General features: G+C 55.2%; 1 protein-coding gene across 2 annotated transcripts in view; it reads right to left on the bottom strand.

Moving 5' to 3' along the window:
* The window catches only part of LOC140425684 (testis-specific serine/threonine-protein kinase 5-like), a 193,570-nt gene that overhangs the window by 136,977 nt on the left and 36,421 nt on the right, over nt 1-20,172 (bottom strand). For both annotated transcript variants that reach the window (XM_072510180.1, XM_072510181.1), the window contains exon 3: nt 18,086-18,288. In XM_072510180.1, coding sequence (XP_072366281.1) covers nt 18,086-18,288 — 203 coding nt within the window. The remainder of the gene's footprint in view (nt 1-18,085; nt 18,289-20,172) is intronic.

The following is a 20,172-nucleotide window of genomic DNA, read 5'->3' as shown; positions in this document are numbered from 1 at the left end:
TCCCTCTACACTGTCCCCATCAAACACTCCCAGGACAGGTAGAGCACGGGGTTAGATACAGAGTAAAGCTCCCACTACACTGTCCCCATCAAACACTCCCAGGACAGATACAGCACGGGGTTAGATACAGAGTAAAGCTCCCTCTCCACTGTCCCCATCAAACACTCCCAGGACACGTACAGCGTGGGGTTAGATACAGAGTAAAGCTTCCTCTACACTGTCCCCATCAAGCACTCCCTGGACAGGTACAGCACGGGGTTAGATACAGAGTAAAGCTCCCTCTCCACTGTCCCCATCAAACACTCCCAGGACACGTACAGCGTGGGGTTAGATACAGAGTAAAGCTTCCTCTACACTGTCCCCATCAAGCACTCCCAGGACAGGTACAGCACGGGGTTAGATACAGAGTAAAGCTCACTCTACACTGTCCCCATCAAGCACTCCCAGGACAGGTGCAGCACGGGGTTAGATACAGAGTCAAGCTCCCTCTACATTGTCCCCATCAAACACTCCCATGACAGGTTCAGCACGGGGTTAGATACAGAGTCAAGCTCCCTCTACATTGTCCCCATCAAACACTCCCAGGACAGGTACAGCACGGGGTTAGATACAGAGTAAAGCTCCCTCCACACTGTCCCCAACATACACTCCCAGGACAGGTACAGCACGGGGTTAGATACAGAGTAAAGCTCCCTCTACAATGTCCCCAACAAACACTCCCAGGACAGGTACAGCACGGGGTTAGATACAGAGTAAAGCTCCCTCTACACTGTCCCCATCAAACACTCCCAGGACAGGTACAGCTCGGGGTTAGATACAGAGTAAAGCTCCCTCCACACTGTCCCCATCATACACTCCCAGGACAGGTACAGCACGGGGATAGATACAGAGTAAAACTCCCTCAACACTGTCCCCACCAAACACTCCCAGGACAGGTACAGCACGGGGTTAGATACAGAGTAAAGCTCCCTCCACACTGTCCCCATCATACACTCCCAGGACAGGTACAGCACGGGGATAGATACAGAGTAAAACTCCCTCAACACTGTCCCCACCAAACACTCCTAGGACAGGTACAGCACCGGGTTAGATACAGAGTAAAACTCCCTCTACACTGTCCCCATCAAACACTCCCAGGACAGGTACAGCACGGGGTTAGATACAGAGTAAAACTCCCTCTACACTGTCCCCATCAAACACTCCCAGGACAGGTACAGCACGGGGTTAGATACAGAGTAAAGCTCCCTCTCCACTGTCCCCATCAAACACTCCCAGGACACTTACAGCGTGGGGTTAGATACAGAGTAAAGCTTCCTCTACACTGTCCCCATCAAGCACTCCCAGGACAGGTGCAGCACGGGGTTAGATACAGAGTAAAGCTCGCTCGACACTGTCCCCATTTAACTCTCCCAGGACAGGTACAGCACAGGGTTTGATACAGAGTAAAGCTCCATCAACACTGTCCCCATCAAACACTCCCAGGACAGGTACAGCATGAGGTTAGATACAGAGTAAAACTCCCGCTACCCTGTCCCCATCAAACACTCCCAGGACAGGTCCAGCACGGGGTTGGGTACAGAGTAAAGCTCCCGCTACACTCTCCCCATCGAACACTCCCAGGACAGGTACAGCACGGGGTTAGATACAGTGTAAATCTCCCTCTACACTGTCCCCATCAAACACTCCCAGGACAGGTACAGCACGGGGTTAGATACAGAGTAAAACTCGCTCGACACTGTCCCCATCAAACACTCACAGGACAGGTACAGCACGGGGTTAGATACAGAGTAAAGCTCGCTCGACACTGTCCCCATCAAACACTCCCAGGACAGGTACAGCACGGGGTTAGATACAGAGTAAAGCTTCCTCTACACTGTCCCCATCAAACACTCCCAGGACACATACAGCACGGGGTTAGATACAGAGTAAAGCTTCCTCTACACTGTCCCCATCAAACACTCACAGGGCAGATACAGTACGGGGTTAGATACAGAGTAAAGCTCCCTCTACACTGTCCCCATCAAACACTCCCAGGAGAGGTACAGCACGGGGTTAGATACACAGTAAAGCTCCCTCTACACTGTCCCCATCAAACACTCCCAGGACAGATACAGCACGAGGTTAGATACAGAGTAAAACTCCCGCGACCCTGTCCCCATCAAACACTCCCAGGACAGGTACAGCACGGGGTTAGATACAGAGTAAAGCTCCCTCTACTCTGTCCCCATCAAACACTCCCAGGACAGGTACAGCATGGGGTTATATACAGAGTAAAGCTCCATCTACACTGTCCCCATCAAACACTCCCAGGGCAGGTATAGCATGGGGTTATATACAGAGTAAAGGTCCATCTACACTGTCCCCATCAAACACTCCCAGGACAGGTACAGCACGGGGTTAGATATAGAGTAAAGCTCCATCTACACTGTCCCCATCAAACACTCCCATGACAGGTTCAGCACGGGGTTAGATACAGAGTCAAGCTCCCTCTACATTGTCCCCATCAAACACTCCCAGGACTGGTACAGCACGGGGTTAGATACAGAGTAAAGCTCCCTCCACACTGTCCCCAACATACACTCCCAGGACAGGTACAGCACGGGGTTAGATACAGAGTAAAGCTCCCTCTACAATGTCCCCAACAAACACTCCCAGGACAGGTACAGCACGGGGTTAGATACAGAGTAAAGCTCCCTCTACACTGTCCCCATCAAACACTCCCAGGACAGGTACAGCACGGGGTTAGATACAGAGTAAAGCTCCCTCCACACTGTCCCCATCATACACTCCCAGGACAGGTACAGCACGGGGATAGATACAGAGTAAAACTCCCTCTACACTGTCCCCATCAAACACTCCCAGGACAGGTACAGCACGGGGTTAGATACAGAGTAAAGCTCCCACTACACTGTCCCCATCAAACACTCCCAGGACAGATACAGCACGGGGTTAGATACAGAGTAAAGCTCCCTCTCCACTGTCCCCATCAAACACTCCCAGGACACGTACAGCGTGGGGTTAGATACAGAGTAAAGCTTCCTCTACACTGTCCCCTTCAAGCACTCCCAGGACAGGTACAGCACGGGGTTAGATACAGAGTAAAGCTCCCTCTCCACTGTCCCCATCAAACACTCCCAGGACACGTACAGCGTGGGGTTAGATACAGAGTAAAGCTTCCTCTACACTGTCCCCATCAAGCACTCCCAGGACAGGTACAGCACGGGGTTAGATACAGAGTAAAGCTCACTCTACACTGTCCCCATCAAGCACTCCCAGGACAGGTGCAGCACGGGGTTAGATACAGAGTAAAGCTCGCTCGACACTGTCCCCATTTAACTCTCCCAGGACAGGTACAGCACAGGGTTTGATACAGAGTAAAGCTCCATCAACACTGTCCCCATCAAACACTCCCAGGACAGGTACAGCATGAGGTTAGATACAGAGTAAAACTCCCGCTACCCTGTCCCCATCAAACACTCCCAGGACAGGTCCAGCACAGGGTTGGATACAGAGTAAAGCTCCCGCTACACTCTCCCCATCGAACACTCCCAGGACAGGTACAGCGCGGGGTTAGATACAGAGTAAAGCTCCCTCTACACTGTCCCCATCAAACACTCCCAGGACAGGTACAGCACGGGGTTAGATACAGTGTAAATCTCCCTCTACACTGTCCCCATCAAACACTCCCAGGACAGGTACAGCACGGGGTTAGATACAGAGTAAAGCTTCCTCTACACTGTCCCCATCAAACACACCCAGGACAGGTACAGCACGGGGTTAGATACAGAGTAAAGCTTCCTCTACACTGTCCCCATCAAACACTCTCAGGACACATACAGCACGGGGTTAGATACAGAGTAAAGCTTCCTCTACACTGTCCCCATCAAACACTCACAGGACAGATACAGTACGGGGTTAGATACAGAGTAAAGCTCCCTCTACACTGTCCCCATCAAACACTCCCAGACAGGTACAGCACGGGGTTAGATACAGAGTAAAGCTCCCTCTACACTGTCCCCATCAAACACTCCCAGGGCAGGTATAGCATGGGGTTATATACAGAGTAAAGGTCCATCTACACTGTCCCCATCAAACACTCCCAGGACAGGTACAGCATGGGGTTAGATACAGAGTAAAGCTCCCTCTACACTGTCCCCATCAAACACTCCCAGGGCAGGTATAGCATGGGGTTATATACAGAGTAAAGGTCCATCTACACTGTCCCCATCAAACACTCCCAGGACATGTACAGCACGGGGTTAGATAGAGAGTAAAGCTCCATCTACACTGTCCCCATCAAACACTCCCATGACAGGTTCAGCACGGGGTTAGATACAGAGTAAAGCTCCCTCTACATTGTCCCCATCAAACACTCCCAGGACAGGTACAGCACGGGGTTAGATACAGAGTAAAGCTCCCTCCACACTGTCCCCAACATACACTCCCAGGACAGGTACAGCACGGGGTTAGATACAGAGTAAAGCTCCCTCTACAATGTCCCCAACAAACACTCGCAGGACAGGTACAGCACGGGGTTAGATACAGAGTAAAGCTCCCTCTACACTGTCCCCATCAAACACTCCCAGGACAGGTACAGCACGGGGTTAGATACAGAGTAACGCTCACTCTACCCTGTCCCCATCAAACACTCCCTGGACAGGTATAGCACGGGATTAGATACAGAGTAATGCTCCCTCTACACTGTGCGCATCAAACACTCCCAGGACAGGTACAGCACAGGGTTAGATACAGAGTAAAGCTCCCTCTTCACTGTGCCCATCAAACACTCCCAGGACAGGCACAGCACGGGGTTAGATACAAAGTAAAGCTCACTCTACACTGTCCCCATCAAACACTCCCAGGACAGGTACAGCATGAGGTTAGATACAGAGTAAAACTCCCGCTAACCTGTCCCCATCAAACACTCCCAGGACAGGTACAGCACGGGGTTGGATACAGAGTAAAGCTCCCGCTACACTCTCCCCATCAAACACTCCCAGGACAGGTACAGCACGGGGTTAGATACAGAGTAAAGCTCCCTCTACACTGTCCCCATCAAACACTCCCAGGACAGGTACAGCACGGGATTAGATACAGAGTAAAGCTCCCTCTACACTGTCCCCATCAAACACACCCAGGACAGGTACAGCACGGTGTTAGATACAGAGTAAAACTCGCTCGACACTGTCTCCATCAAACACTCACAGGACAGGTACAGCACGGGGTTAGATACAGAGTAAAGCTTCCTCTACACTGTCCCCATCAAACACTCCCAGGACAGGTACAGCACGGGGTTAGATACAGAGTAAAGCTTCCTCTACAATGTCCCCATCAAACACTCCCAGGACAGGTACAGCACGGGGTTAGATACAGAGTAAAGCTCCCTCCACACTGTCCCCATCATACACTCCCAGGACAGGTACAGCACGGGGTTAGATACAGAGTAAACCTCCCTCTACATTGTCCCCATCAAACACTCCCAGGACAGGTACAGCACGGGGTTAGATACAGAGTAAAGCTCCATCGACACTGTCCCCATCAAACACTCCCAGGACAGGTACAGCACGGGGTTAGATACCGAGTAAAGCTCCCCCTATACTGTCCTCATCAGACACTCCCAGGACAGGTACAGCACGGGGTTAGAAACAGAGCAAATCTCCCTTACACTGTCCCCATCCAACACACCCAGGACAGGTACAGCACGGGGTTAGATACAGAGTAAAGCTCCCTCTACACGATCCCCATCAAACACTCCCAGGGCAGGTACAGCACGGGGTTAGATACAGAGTAAAGCTCCCTTTACACTGTCCCCATCAAACACTCCCAGGACAGGTACAGCACGGGGTTAGATACAGAGTAAAGCTCCCTCTACCCTGTCCCCATCAAACACTCCCAGGACAGGTACAGCACGGGGTTAGATACAGGGTAAAGCTCCCTCTACACTGTGCCCATCAAACACTCCCAGGACAGGTACAGCACAGGGTTAGATACAGAGTAAAGCTCCCTCTACACTGTCCCCATCAAACACTCCCAGGACAGGTACAGCACGGGGTTAGATACAGAGTAAAGCTCCCTCTTCACTGTCCCCATCAAACCCTCCCAGGACAGGTACAGCACGGGGTTAGATACAGAGCAAAGCTCCCTCTACACTGTCCCCATCAAACACTCCCAGGACAGGTACAGCACGGGGTTAGATACAGAGTAAAGCTCCCTCTACCCTGTCCCCATCAAACACTCCCTGGACAGGTACAGCACGGGGTTAGATACAGAGTAAAGCTCCCTCTACACTGTGCCCATCAAACACTCCCAGGACAGGTACAGCACGGGGTTAGATACAGAGTCAAGCTCCCTCTACACTGTCCCCATCAAACACTCCCAGGACAGGTACAGCACGGGGTTAGATCCAGAGTAAAGCTCCCTCTTCACTGTCCCCATCAAACACTCCCAGAACAGGCACAGCACGGGGTTAGATTCAGAGTAAAGCTCCCTCTTCACTGTCGCCATCAAACACTCCCAGGACAGGTACAGCACGGGGTTAGATACAGAGTAAAACCCCCTCTACAATGTCCCCATCAAACACTCCCAGGATAGGTACAGCACGGGGTTAGATACAGAGTAAAGCTCCCTCTTCACTGTCCCCATCAAACACTCCCAGGACAGGTACAGCACGGGGTTAGATACAGAGTAAAGCTCCCTCTTCACTGTCCCCATCAAACACTCCCAGGACAGGTACAGCACGGGGTTAGATACAGAGTAAAGCTCCCTCTACACTGTCCCCATCAAACACTCCCAGGACAGGTACAGCACGGGGTTAGATACAGAGTAAAGCTCCCTCTTCACTGTCCCCATCAAACACTCCCAGGACAGGTACAGCACGGGGTTAGATACAGAGTAAAGCTCCCTCTTCACTGTCCCCATCAAACACTCCCAGGACATGTACAGCACGGGGTTAGATACAGAGTAAAGCTCCCTCTTCACTGTCCCCATCAAACACTCCCAGGGCAGGTACAGCACGGGGTTAGATACAGAGTAAAGCTCCCTCTTCACTGTCCCCATCAAACACTCCCAGGACAGGTACAGCACGGGGTTAGATACAGAGTAAAGCTCCCTCTTCACTGTCCCCATCAAACACTTCCAGGACAGGTACAGCACGGGGTTAGATACAGAGTAAAGCTCCCTCTACACTGTCCCCATCAAACACTCCCAGGACAGGTACAGCACGGGGTTAGATACAGAGTAAAGCTCCCTCTTCACTGTCCCCATCAAACACTCCCAGGACAGGTACAGCACGGGGTTGGATACAGAGTAAAGCTCCCGCTACACTCTCCCCATCAAACACTCCCAGGACAGGTACAGCACGGGGTTAGATACAGAGTAAAGCTCCCTCTACACTGTCCCCATCAAACACTCCCAGGACAGGTACAGCACGGGGTTAGATACAGAGTAAAGCTCCCTCTACACTGTCCCCATCAAACACACCCAGGACAGGTACAGCACGGTGTTAGATACAGAGTAAAACTCGCTCGACACTGTCTCCATCAAACACTCACAGGACAGGTACAGCACGGGGTTAGATACAGAGTAAAGCTTCCTCTACACTGTCCCCATCAAACACTCCCAGGACAGGTACAGCACGGGGTTAGATACAGAGTAAAGCTTCCTCTACAATGTCCCCATCAAACACTCCCAGGACAGGTACAGCACGGGGTTAGATACAGAGTAAAGCTCCCTCCACACTGTCCCCATCATACACTCCCAGGACAGGTACAGCACGGGGTTAGATACAGAGTAAACCTCCCTCTACACTGTCCCCATCAAACACTCCCAGGACAGGTACAGCACGGGGTTAGATACAGAGTAAAGCTCCATCGACACTGTCCCCATCAAACACTCCCAGGACAGGTACAGCACGGGGTTAGATACCGAGTAAAGCTCCCCCTATACTGTCCTCATCAGACACTCCCAGGACAGGTACAGCACGGGGTTTGAAACAGAGCAAATCTCCCTTACACTGTCCCCATCCAACACACCCAGGACAGGTACAGCACGGGGTTAGATACAGAGTAAAGCTCCCTCTACACGATCCCCATCAAACACTCCCAGGGCAGGTACACCACGGGGTTAGATACAGAGTAAAGCTCCCTTTACACTGTCCCCATCAAACACTCCCAGGACAGGTACAGCACGGGGTTAGATACAGAGTAAAGCTCCCTCTACCCTGTCCCCATCAAACACTCCCAGGACAGGTACAGCACGGGGTTAGATACAGGGTAAAGCTCCCTCTACACTGTGCCCATCAAACACTCCCAGGACAGGTACAGCACAGGGTTAGATACAGAGTAAAGCTCCCTCTACACTGTCCCCATCAAACACTCCCAGGACAGGTACAGCACGGGGTTAGATACAGAGTAAAGCTCCCTCTTCACTGTCCCCATCAAACCCTCCCAGGACAGGTACAGCACGGGGTTAGATACAGAGCAAAGCTCCCTCTACACTGTCCCCATCAAACACTCCCAGGACAGGTACAGCACGGGGTTAGATACAGAGTAAAGCTCCCTCTACCCTGTCCCCATCAAACACTCCCTGGACAGGTACAGCACGGGGTTAGATACAGAGTAAAGCTCCCTCTACACTGTGCCCATCAAACACTCCCAGGACAGGTACAGCACGGGGTTAGATACAGAGTCAAGCTCCCTCTACACTGTCCCCATCAAACACTCCCAGGACAGGTACAGCACGGGGTTAGATACAGAGTAAAGCTCCCTCTTCACTGTCCCCATCAAACACTCCCAGGACAGGCACAGCACGGGGTTAGATTCAGAGTAAAGCTCCCTCTTCACTGTCGCCATCAAACACTCCCAGGACAGGTACAGCACGGGGTTAGATACAGAGTAAAACCCCCTCTACAATGTCCCCATCAAACACTCCCAGGATAGGTACAGCACGGGGTTAGATACAGAGTAAAGCTCCCTCTTCACTGTCCCCATCAAACACTCCCAGGACAGGTACAGCACGGGGTTAGATACAGAGTAAAGCTCCCTCTTCACTGTCCCCATCAAACACTCCCAGGACAGGTACAGCACGGGGTTAGATACAGAGTAAAGCTCCCTCTACACTGTCCCCATCAAACACTCCCAGGACAGGTACAGCACGAGGTTAGATACAGAGTAAAGCTCCCTCTTCACTGTCCCCATCAAACACTCCCAGGACAGGTACAGCACGGGGTTAGATACAGAGTAAAGCTCCCTCTTCACTGTCCCCATCAAACACTCCCAGGACAGGTACAGCACGGGGTTAGATACAGAGTAAAGCTCCCTCTTCACTGTCCCCATCAAACACTCCCAGGACATGTACAGCACGGGGTTAGATACAGAGTAAATCTCCCTCTTCACTGTCCCCATCAAACACTCCCAGGGCAGGTACAGCACGGGGTTAGATACAGAGTAAAGCTCCCTCCACAGTGTCCCCATCAAACACTCCCAGGATAGGTACAGCACGGGGTTAGATACAGAGTAAAGCTCCCTCCACAGTGTCCCCATCAAACACTCCCAGGATAGGTACAGCACGGGGTTACATACATAGGGCACGATCTAACTTTAAAAGTGTCCGTTCTGGGCTGGATTAGTTGGATTGTTCACAAGGTGAGGGTGGAGGGGGTGGAGTGGTTCGGAGGGAGTAGATGAAGATGTAACGGTTGCATATGTCGAGGTGAAAAAGATGGAGGGGATGAGGATGGAGGGGGTGAGGGTGGTGGGTGTGAGGATGGAGGAGGTGAGGATGGAGGAGGTGAGGATGGAGAGGGTGAGGGTGGAGGGGGTGAACATGGAGGGGATGTGGATGGAGGGGATGAGGATGGAGGGGATGGGAATGGAGGGGGTGAGGATGGAGGGGGTGGATGGAGGGGATGCGGATGGAGAGAATGAGGATGGAGGCGATGAGGATGGAGGGAATGAGGAGGGAGACGGTGAGGATGGAGGGAATGAAGATGGAGGGGATGAGGATGGAGGGAATGAGGAGGGAGACGGTGAGGATAGAGGGAATGAGGATGGAGGGGATGAGGATGGAGGGAATGAGGAGGGAGATGGTGAGGATGGAGCGAATGAGGATGGAGGGAATGAGGATGGAGGGGGTGAGGATGGTGGGCGTGAGGATGGAGGGGGTGAGGATGGAGGGACTGAGGGTGGAGGGAGTGAGGATGGAGCGGCTGAGGATGGAGTGAGTGAGGATGGAGGGGATGAGGGTGGAGGGCGTGAGGATGGAGGGGATGATGATGGAGCGAGTGAGGATGGAGGGAATGAGGATGGAGGGAGTGAGGTTGGAGGGGGTGGGGATGGAAGGGATGAGGATGGAGGGTGAGAGGATGGAGGGGATGAGGATGGAAGGGGTGAGGATGGAGGGAGAGAGGATGAAGGTGATGAGGATGGAGGGAGTGAGGATGGAGGTGATGAGGATGGAGGGGATGAAGATGGAGGGGGTGAGGATGGAGGGGGAAAGGATGGAGGGGATGTGGATGGAGGGGATGAAGATGGAGGGGATGAAGATGGAGGGGATGAGGGTGAAGGGGGTGAGGATGGAGGGAGTGAGGATGGAGGTGATGAGGATGGAGGGGATGGAGATGGAGGCGGTGAGGGTGGAGGGGGTGAGCGCGGAGGGGATGAGGGTGGAGGGGGTCAGCATGGAGGGGATGAGGATGGAGGGGGTGAGGATGGAGGGGGTGAGGATGGAGGGTGTGAGGATGGAGGGTGTGAGGATGGAGGGGGTGAGGATGGAGGGGGTGAGGATGGAGGGGGTGAGGATGGAAGGGGTGAGGATGGAAGGGGTGAGGATGGAAGGGGTGAGGATGAGGCGGTGAGGATGGAGGGAGTGAGGATGGAGGGGATGATGATGGAGGGGGTGTGGATGGAGGGGGTGGGGATGGAGGGGGTGGGGATGGAGGGGGTGGGGATGGAGGGGGTGGGGATGGAGGGGGTGGGGATGGAAGGGATGAGGATGGAAGGGATGAGGATGGAGGGGGTGAGGATGGAGGGGGTGAGGATGGAGCGGGTGAGGATGGAGGGACTGAGGATGAAGGGGATGAGGATGGAGGGAGTGAGGATGGAGGGGATGAGGATGGATGGAGTGAGGATGAAGGGGATGAGGATGGATGGAGTGAGGATGAAGGGGATGAAGGTGGAGGGGATGAGGATGGAGGGGGTGAGGATGGAGGGGGAGGATGGAGGGGGAGGATGGAGGGGGAGGATGGAGGGGGAAGATGGAGGGGGAGGATGGAGGGGGAGGATGGAGGGGGAGGATGGAGGGGGAGGATGGAGGGGGTTAGGATGGAGGGACTGAGGATGAAGGGAATGAGGATGGAGGGGATGAGGATGGAGGGGATGAGGATGGAGGGGATGAGGATGGAGGGGATGAGGATGGAGGGGATGAGGATGGAGGGGATGAGGATGGAGGGGAAGAGGATGGAGGGGATGAGGATGGAGGGATTGAGGATGGAGGGATTGAGGATGGAGGGGATGAGGATGGAGCGAGTGAGGATGGAGGGAGTGAGGATGGAGGGGGAGGATGGAGGGGGTTAAGATGGAGGGAGTGAGGATGGAGGGGGTGAGGATGGAGCGGATGAGGATGGAGGGGATGAGGATGGAGGGGATGAGGATGGAGGGGATGAGGATGGAGGGGATGAGGATAGAGGGGATGAGGATGGATGGAGTGAGGATGAAGGGGATGAGGATGGAGGGAGTGAGAATGGAGGGGATGAGGATGGAGGGAGTGAGGATGGAGTGAATGTGGATGGAGGGGGTGAGGATGGAGGGAGTGAGGATGGAGGGAGTGAGGATGGAGGGGATGAGGATGGGGGGATTGAGGATGGAGGGGATGAGGATGGAGGGGATGAGGATGGAGGGGATGAGGATGGTGGGAGTGAGGATGGAGGGAGTGAGGATGGAGGGGATGAGGATGGGGGGATTGACGATGAAGGGGATGAGGATGGAGGGGATGTGGATGAAGGGAGTGAGGATGGAGGGGATGAGGATGGAGGGGATGTGGATTGAGGGAGTGAGGATGGAGGGGATGAGGATGGAGGGGGTGAGGATGGAGGGGGTGAGGATGAAGGGGATGAGGATGGAGGGAGTGAGGATGGAGGGACTGAGAATGAAGGGGATGAGGATGGAGGGAGTGAGGATGGAGGGGATGTGGATGGAGGGAGTGAGGATGGAGGGGATGAGGATGGAGGGAGTGAGGATGGAGGGGATGAGGATGGAGCGGGTGAGGATGGAGGGGGTGAGGATGAAGGGGATGAGGATGGAGGGAGTGAGGATGGAGGGACTGAGAATGAAGGGGATGAGGATGGAGGGAGTGAGAATGGAGGGGATGAGGATGGATGGAGTGAGGATGGAGGGGATGAGGGTGGAGGGAGTGAGGATGGAGAGGATGAGGATGGAGGGAGTAAGGGTGAAGGGGATGAGGATGGAGGTACTGAGGATGAAGGGGATGAGGATGGAGGGAGTGAGGATGGAGGGGATGAGGATGGAGGGAGTGAGGATGGAGGGGATAAGGATGGAGCGGGTGAGGATGGAGGGACTGAGGATGGAGGGGGTGAGAATGGAGGGAGTGAGGGTGGTAGGGATGAGGATGTAGGGGGTGAGGATGGAGGAGTTGAGGATGGAGGGAGTGACGATGGAGCGGATGAGGATGGAGGGTGTGAGGCTGGAGAGGGTAAGGATGGAGGGGATGAGGATGGATGGAGTGAGGATGGAGGGGATGAGGGTGGAGGGAGTGAGGATGGAGAGGATGAGGATGGAGGGAGTAAGGGTGAAGGGGATGAGGATGGAGGGAGTTAGGATGGAGGGGTTGAGGATGGAGGGAATGAGGATGGAGGGGATGAGGATGGTGGGAGTGAGGATGGAGGGAGTGAGGATGGAGGGGGTGAGGATGGAGGGACTGAGGATGGAGGGGATGAGGATGGGGGGATTGACGATGAAGGGGATGAGGATGGAGGGGATGTGGATGAAGGGAGTGAGGATGGAGGGGATGAGGATGGAGGGAATGTGGATGGAGGGAGTGAGGATGGAGGGAGTGAGGATGGAGGGGATGAGGATGGAGTGGGTGAGGATGGAGGGGGTGAGGATGGAGGGGGTGAGGATGGAGGGGGTGAGGATGGAGGGGGTGAGGATGGAGGGAGTGAGGATGGAGGGAGTGAGGATGGAGGGAGTGAGGATGGAGGGACTGAGAATGAAGGGGATGAGGATGGAGGGAGTGAGGATGGAGGGAGTGAGGATGGAGGGAGTGAGGATGGAGGGAGTGAGGATGGAGGGGATGAGGATGGAGGGAGTGAGGATGGAGGGGATGAGGATGTAGCGGGTGAGGATGGAGGTACTGAGGATGAAGGGGATAAGGATGGAGGGAGTGAGGATGGAGGGGATGAGGATGGAGGGGGTGAGGATGGAGGGGGTGAGGATGGAGGGGGTGAGGATGAAGGGGGTGAGGATGAAGGGAGTGAGGATGGAGGGACTGAGAATGAAGGGGATGAGGACGCAGGGAGTGAGAATGGAGGGGATGTGGATGGAGGGAGTGAGGATGGAGGGGATGAGGATGGAGGGAGTGAGGATGGAGGGGATGAGGATGGAGGGGATGAGGATGGAGGGGATGAGGATGGAGGGGATGAGGATGGAGGGGATGAGGATGGAGGGGATGAGGATGGAGGGGATGAGGATGGAGGGAGTGAGGATGGAGGGGATGAGGATGGAGGGAGTGAGGATGGAGGGGATAAGGATGGAGCGGGTGAGGATGGAGGGACTGAGGAAGAAGGGGATGAGGATGGAGGGAGTGAGGATGGTGGGACTGAGGATGAAGGGGATGAGGATGGAGGGGATGAGGATGCAGGGGATGAGGATGCAGGGGATGAGGATGGAGGGTGTGAGGATGAAGGGGGTGTGGAGGGAGGTTGTGAGGATGGAGGGGTTGAGGATGGAGGGGATGTGGATGGAGGTGGTGAGGATGGAGAGGGTAAGGATGGAGAGGGTAAGGATGGGGGGGATGAGGATGGAGGGAGTGAGGATGGAGGGGATGTGGGTGGAGGGAGTGAGGATGGAGGGGATGAGGATGGATGGAGTGAGGATGAAGGTGATGAGGGTGGAGGGAGTGAGGATGGAGGGAATGAGGATGGAGGGAGTGAGAATGGTGGGTGTGAGGATGGAGGGTCTGAGGATGGAGGAGATGAGGATGGAGGGAGTGAGGATGAAGGGGATGAGGATGGAGGGAGTGAGGATGAAGGGGATGAAGGTGGGGGGAGTGAGGATGGAACGGTTGAGGATGGAGGGACTGAGGATGAAGGGGATGAGGATGGAGGGAGTGAGGATGAAGGGGATGAGGATGGAGGGGAAGTGGATGGAGGGAGTGAGGATGGAGGGGATGAGGATGGATGGAGTGAGGATGAAGGGGATGAGGATGGAGGGAGTGAGGATGAAGGGGATGAAGGTGGAGGGAGTGAGGATGAAGGGGATGAGGATGGAGGAGATGAGGATGGAGGGGGTTAGGATGGAGCGGCGAGGATGGAGGGGGTTAGGATGGAGGGACTGAGGATGAAGGGGATGAGGATGGAGGGAGTGAGGATGGAGTGGATGAGAATGGAGGGAGTGAGGATGGAGTGGATGAGGATGGAGAGGGTGAGGATGGAGGGACTGAGGGTGGAGGGACTGAGGGTGGAGGGGATGAGGATGGAGGGATTGAGGATGGAGGGGATGAGGATGGAGCGAGTGAGGATGGAGGGAGTGAGGATGGAGGGAGTGAGGATGGAGGGAGTGAGGATGGAGGGGGAGGATGGAGGGGGAGGATGGAGGGGGTTAGGATGGAGGGAGTGATGATGGAGTGGATGAGGATGGAGGGGGTGAGGATGGAGGGACTGAGGATGATGTGGATGAGGATGGAGGGATTGAGGATGGAGGGATTGAGGATGGAGGGAGTGAGGATGGAGTGGATGAGGATGGAGGGAGTGAGGATGGATGGGATGAGGATGGAGGGAGTGAGGATGGACTGGATGAGGATGGAGGGGGTGAGGATGGAGGGAATGAGGATGGAGGGGATGAGGATGGAGGGGGTGAGGATGGAGGGAGTGAGGATGGAGGGAGAGAGGATGGAGGGGATGAGGGTGGAGGGGGTGAGGGTGGAGGGAATGAGGACGGAGGGGGTGTGGATGGAGGGGATGAGGATGGAGGGGATGAGGATGGTTGCGGGTGAGGATGGAGGGGGTAAGAATGGAAGTGATGAGGATGGAGGGAGGGAGGATGTAGGTGATGAGGATGGAGGGGATGAAGATGGAAGGGATGAGGATGGAGGGTGTGAGGGTGGAGGGGATGAGGGTGGAGGGGATGAGGGTGGAGGGGCTGAGCATGGAGGGGATGAGGATGGAGGGGGTGAGGATGGAGGGTGTGAGGATGGAGGGGGTGAGAATGGAGTGAGTGAGGGTGGTAGGGATGAGGACGCAGGGGGTGAGGATGGAGGAGTTGAGGATGGAGGGAATGAGGATGGAGGGGATGAGGATGGAGGGGATGAGGATGGAGGGAGTGAGGATGGAGGGAGAGAGGATGGAGGGAGAGAGGATGGAGGGAGAGAGGATGGAGGGAGAGAGGATGGAGGGGATGAGGATGGAGGGGATGAGGGTGGAGGGGGTGAGGATGGAGGGAATGAGGACGGAGGGTGTGTGGATGGAGGGGATGAGGATGGAGGGGATGAGGATGGTTGCGGGTGAGGATGGAGGGGGTAAGAATGGAAGTGATGAGGATGGAGGGAGGGAGGATGTAGGTGATGAGGATGGAGGGGATGAAGATGGAAGGGATGAGGATGGAGGGTGTGAGGGTGGAGGGGATGAGGGTGGAGGGGATGAGGGTGGAGGGGCTGAGCATGGAGGGGATGAGGATGGAGGGGGTGAGGATGGAGGGTGTGAGGATGGAGGGTGTGAGGATGGAGGGGGTGAGAATGGAGTGAGTGAGGGTGGTAGGGATGAGGACGCAGGGGGTGAGGATGGAGGAGTTGAGGATGGAGGGAGTGAGGATGGAGGGGGTGAGGATGGAGGGGGTGAGGATGGAGGGGATGAGGATGGATGGAGTGAGGATGGAGGGGATGAGGGTGGAGGGAGTGAGGATGGAGGGGATGAGGATGGAGGGAGTGAGGGTGAAGGGGATGAGGATGGAGGGAGTGAGGATGGAGGGGTTGAGGATGGAGGGAGTGAGGATGGAGGGACTGAGGGTGGAGGGGATGAGGATGGAGGGATTGAGGATGGAGGGGATGAGGATGGAGCGAGAGAGGATGGAGGGGATGAGGATGGAGGGGGTGAGGATGGAGGGAATGAGGATGGAGGGGGTGTGGATGGAGGGGATAAGGATGGAGGGGATGAGGATGGAGCGGGTGAGGATGGAGGGGGTAAGAATGGAAGTGATGAGGATGGAGGGAGGGAGGATGTAGGTGATGAGGATGGAGGGGATGAAGATGGAAGGGATTAGGATGGAGGGTGTGAGGGTGGAGGGGATGAGGGTGGAGGGGATGAAGGTGGAGGGGCTGAGCATGGAGGGGATGAGCATGGAGGGGATGAGGATGGAGGGGGTGAGGATGGAGGGTGTGAGGATGGAGGGGGTGAGAATGGAGTGAGTGAGGGTGGTAGGGATGAGGACGCAGGGGGTGAGGATGGAGGAGTTGAGGATGGAGGGAGTGAGGATGGAGGGGGTGATGATGGAGAGGGTAAGGATGGAGGGGATGAGGATGGATGGAGTGAGGATGGAGGGGATGAGGATGGAGGGCGTGAGGATGGAGGGGATGAGGATGGAGGGAGTGAGGATGAAAGGGGTGAGGATGGAGGGGGTGAGGATGGAGGGGATGAGGATAGAGGGCCTGAGGATGGAGGGGATGAGGATGGCGGGAGTGAGGTTGAAAGGGGTGAGGATGGAGGGGGTGAGGATGGAGGGGATGAGGATGGAGGGGATGAGGATGGAGGGAGTGAGGATGAAGGGGATGAGGATGGAGGGGATGAGGATGGAGGGTGTGAGGATGGAGGGGATGAGGATGGAGGGTGTGAGGATGGAGGGGATGCGGATGGAGGGAGTGAGGATGGAGGCGATGAGGATGGAGGGAGTGAGGATGGAGGGAGTGAGGATGGAGGGGATGAGGATGGAGGGACTGAGGATGGAGGGACTGAGGATGGAGGCGATGAGGATGGAGGGAGTGAGGATGAAGGGGATGAGGATGGAGGGGATGAGGATGGAGGGAGTGAGGATGAAAGGGGTGAGGATGGAAGGGGTGAGGATGGAGGGGATGAGGATGGAGGGAATGAGGATGGAGGGAGTGAGGATGGAGGGGATGAGGATGGAGGGAGTGAGGATGGAGGGAGTGAGGATGAAAGGGGTGAGGATGGAGGGGGTGAGGATGGAGGGACTGAGGATGGATACGTGGTCCACAACTACTCACAATACTCCAAATGGCTCTGACCAGAGCCTTATACAGCCTCCGAAGTACGTCCCGGGTCTTGTATTCTAGTCCTCTCGAAAATGAAAAATGAATGAAAATTGCTTATTGTCACAAGTAGGCTTTAAATGAAGTTACTGAGAAAAGCCCCTAGTCGCCACATTCCGGCGCCTGTTCGGGGAGGCTGGTACGGGAATTGAACCATGCTGCTGGCCTGCCTTGGTCTGCTTTTAAAGCCAGCGATTTAGCCCAGTGAGCTAAACCAGCCCCTCAACATGAATGCTAACATTGCTAGTTGTATCCACTCCGAGGTGTTTCTGCTTTCAGAAGCATTTCCCCATTTGGGAAATAGTCTCTGCCTCCATATCTCCTTCCACAATGCATAACCTCACATTTTCCCACATTGTATTCCACCTGCCACTTCTTTGCCCACTCTCCTAGCCTGTCCTAGTCCTTCTGCAGCCCTCCTGCTTCCTCAATACTACCTGCCCCTCGACAGTGCCCTCAGTTCCTTCTTCCAGGTCGTTACCTCTGCTCAGTGGGAAGGGGTGGGCTGGGGTTTAATGTGAGAGGGTCTGTGTGAATTGGGTGTGGCGTTCCCCATCTGGGTCTGGGGGTCTCACTGACTCAGTCCCCATGGTACCTGTGCACGATGTGTTTATTGTGACAGTGCGAGACAGCTCCCACCAGCTGATGGAAAAGCTGTTTCGCCTCTCCCTCATGGAGTCCCAACGCCATGTTCTTGTCCGAGATTCTGTTAATGTGTTCAAGAAGATCACCTTGAGATGCCAACTCCAAAACCAGGTAAAGGCGCGACGGAGAACGGAAAGTTTCATATAGCTGGATCTGTGGTAGGGGGAGCGAAAGAGAGAGAGGGAGAGGGAGAGTGGTGGAAGGAGAGAGCAGAAAGAGAGAGATGGGTGAGGGAGAGACAGAGAGAGAAAGGGGGAGGGAGAGAGAGCGAGAAAGAGAGAGTCATGGAGAGAAAGAGATAGAGGAAGATAGGGAGAGCGAGGGGGAGGGAGAGCGAGAGGAAGAGGGAGAGAAGGAGAGGTAGACAGAGGGGATGAGAGAGAAGGGTGGAGAGAGGGGTAGAGGAAGAGAGGGAGGAAAGAGCAGCAGAATGGAAGGGAGGGAGAGAGAGGGAAGAAGGAGAGGATGGAGAATGTGGGGGGGAGGAAGAGAGGGAGAGAAGAGGAGGAGAAACGGAGAGATGGAGTGAGGGAAGAGGGAGAGAATGGAGGGAGGTAGAGAAGGATAAGAGGAGAGAGGGAGAGATGGAGAGAGGAAGGGGATGAGAGAGAAAGGTGGAGGAAGAAAGAGGGAGAATGTGGGAGGGAGAGGGTTTGGGGCAAAGGTTTGTGGAGAGAGGGAAGGTGGATAGAGGAAGGAGGGAGATGGAGAGAGGAGGAGAGTTAATCTGGGTCTGGTCCAGGACACTGATCCTGACACAGCTGAACTATTAGAAGGCAGGATCAGGACATTCGGCCCTCTGTCCCTGCATTCGGTCATGTCTGACCTGAGCGGTCTTAACTCCACTCTCGTCAATCCCCCAGAACCCTCGCCTCCGCTGAGGATCAAAGGTCCGTCTCCGTCGGCCTTGAATATACTCAGCCTCCTCGCTGGGGAGGGGAGTGGAGGTCTCTGAGAGAAGGTAAATCCTGCTCGCCTCCATCTTAAACATCTTATTTGTTTTTTGGGGAAAATATATTTATTTAAATTTTAACATTTTAACAATCAAAAATATAAAACACATAACATTTACAAAATAAACCACCCAAATCAAAAGAAATCCCCAGCCACTCCTCCCCCCCCCCCAAATCAGCCAGCCCCCTCCCACACCTTCCTCCCCCCTCGCTCCCCCCTAGCAGTTGGCGGGGACCCCATCTCTAGTGAACCCCTCACCTCCCCCCTCCGCCCCTCAGAGCAAGTTTCACCTTCTCCAAATACAAGAACTCCATTAAACCCCCCAGCCACACCGAGGCACAGGGTAGTGAGGCGGACCTCCGCCCCAACAGGACCCTCCGGCGAGCGGCCAACGAGGCGAAGGTCAAAACATCTGCCCCGCTCCCGTCTGCAGCTCCGGCAGGTCCGACACCCCGAATATGGCCCCCAGGGGACTGGGCTCTGAACCCAGGTCCGACATGGTGCTGAAGAACGGCCCCCAAAACCTCTCCAACTTCCGGCAGGACCGGAACACGTGTACGCGATTGGCTGGGCCCCACCTCCAGCGCCACCCACAACTCCTCCCCCCACTTGGCCGTAAGCCCCTCCAGAAGAGCCCTATCCTCCTCCAAAAGCCCCCATAAATCGGCGAGACGACTCCCCCCCCCCTCTCCAATCCCATCACCGACAACACCTCCTCCAGCAATGAGGAGGGCGGTGCTACTAGAAAGGTCGGACAGACCTTCTTCACAAAATCCCACACCTGCATGTACCTGAAACCCATGCGGGACCCCCAAACCTCGCCCCCCCCCCCCCCCCCCAACTCCTCCAGACTCGCAAACTGTCCTTCTAGGAACAGATCCTTTATTTCCACCACCCCTCGCTCCTCCCCTCCCGAAATCACGCATCCATCCTCCTAGACTCAAACCCAAGCCCCCCCCACTCTCCCCCCGCCCCGCCCCCCGCCGAGGGGGCCAGCGAAAGCACCATGGACCTATCCACCTTGGGATTCGGCGAAACCTCTTATTTTTAAATGGTGCTTCCCCCCTCCCCGTTGTGGATACC

This window comes from Scyliorhinus torazame, chromosome 6 (genome assembly GCF_047496885.1).
Source record: "Scyliorhinus torazame isolate Kashiwa2021f chromosome 6, sScyTor2.1, whole genome shotgun sequence".
NCBI lineage: Eukaryota > Metazoa > Chordata > Chondrichthyes > Carcharhiniformes > Scyliorhinidae > Scyliorhinus > Scyliorhinus torazame.
The sequence above is the reverse complement of the archived record's forward strand: the minus strand, read 5'-3'. Positions and strand labels throughout refer to the sequence as shown.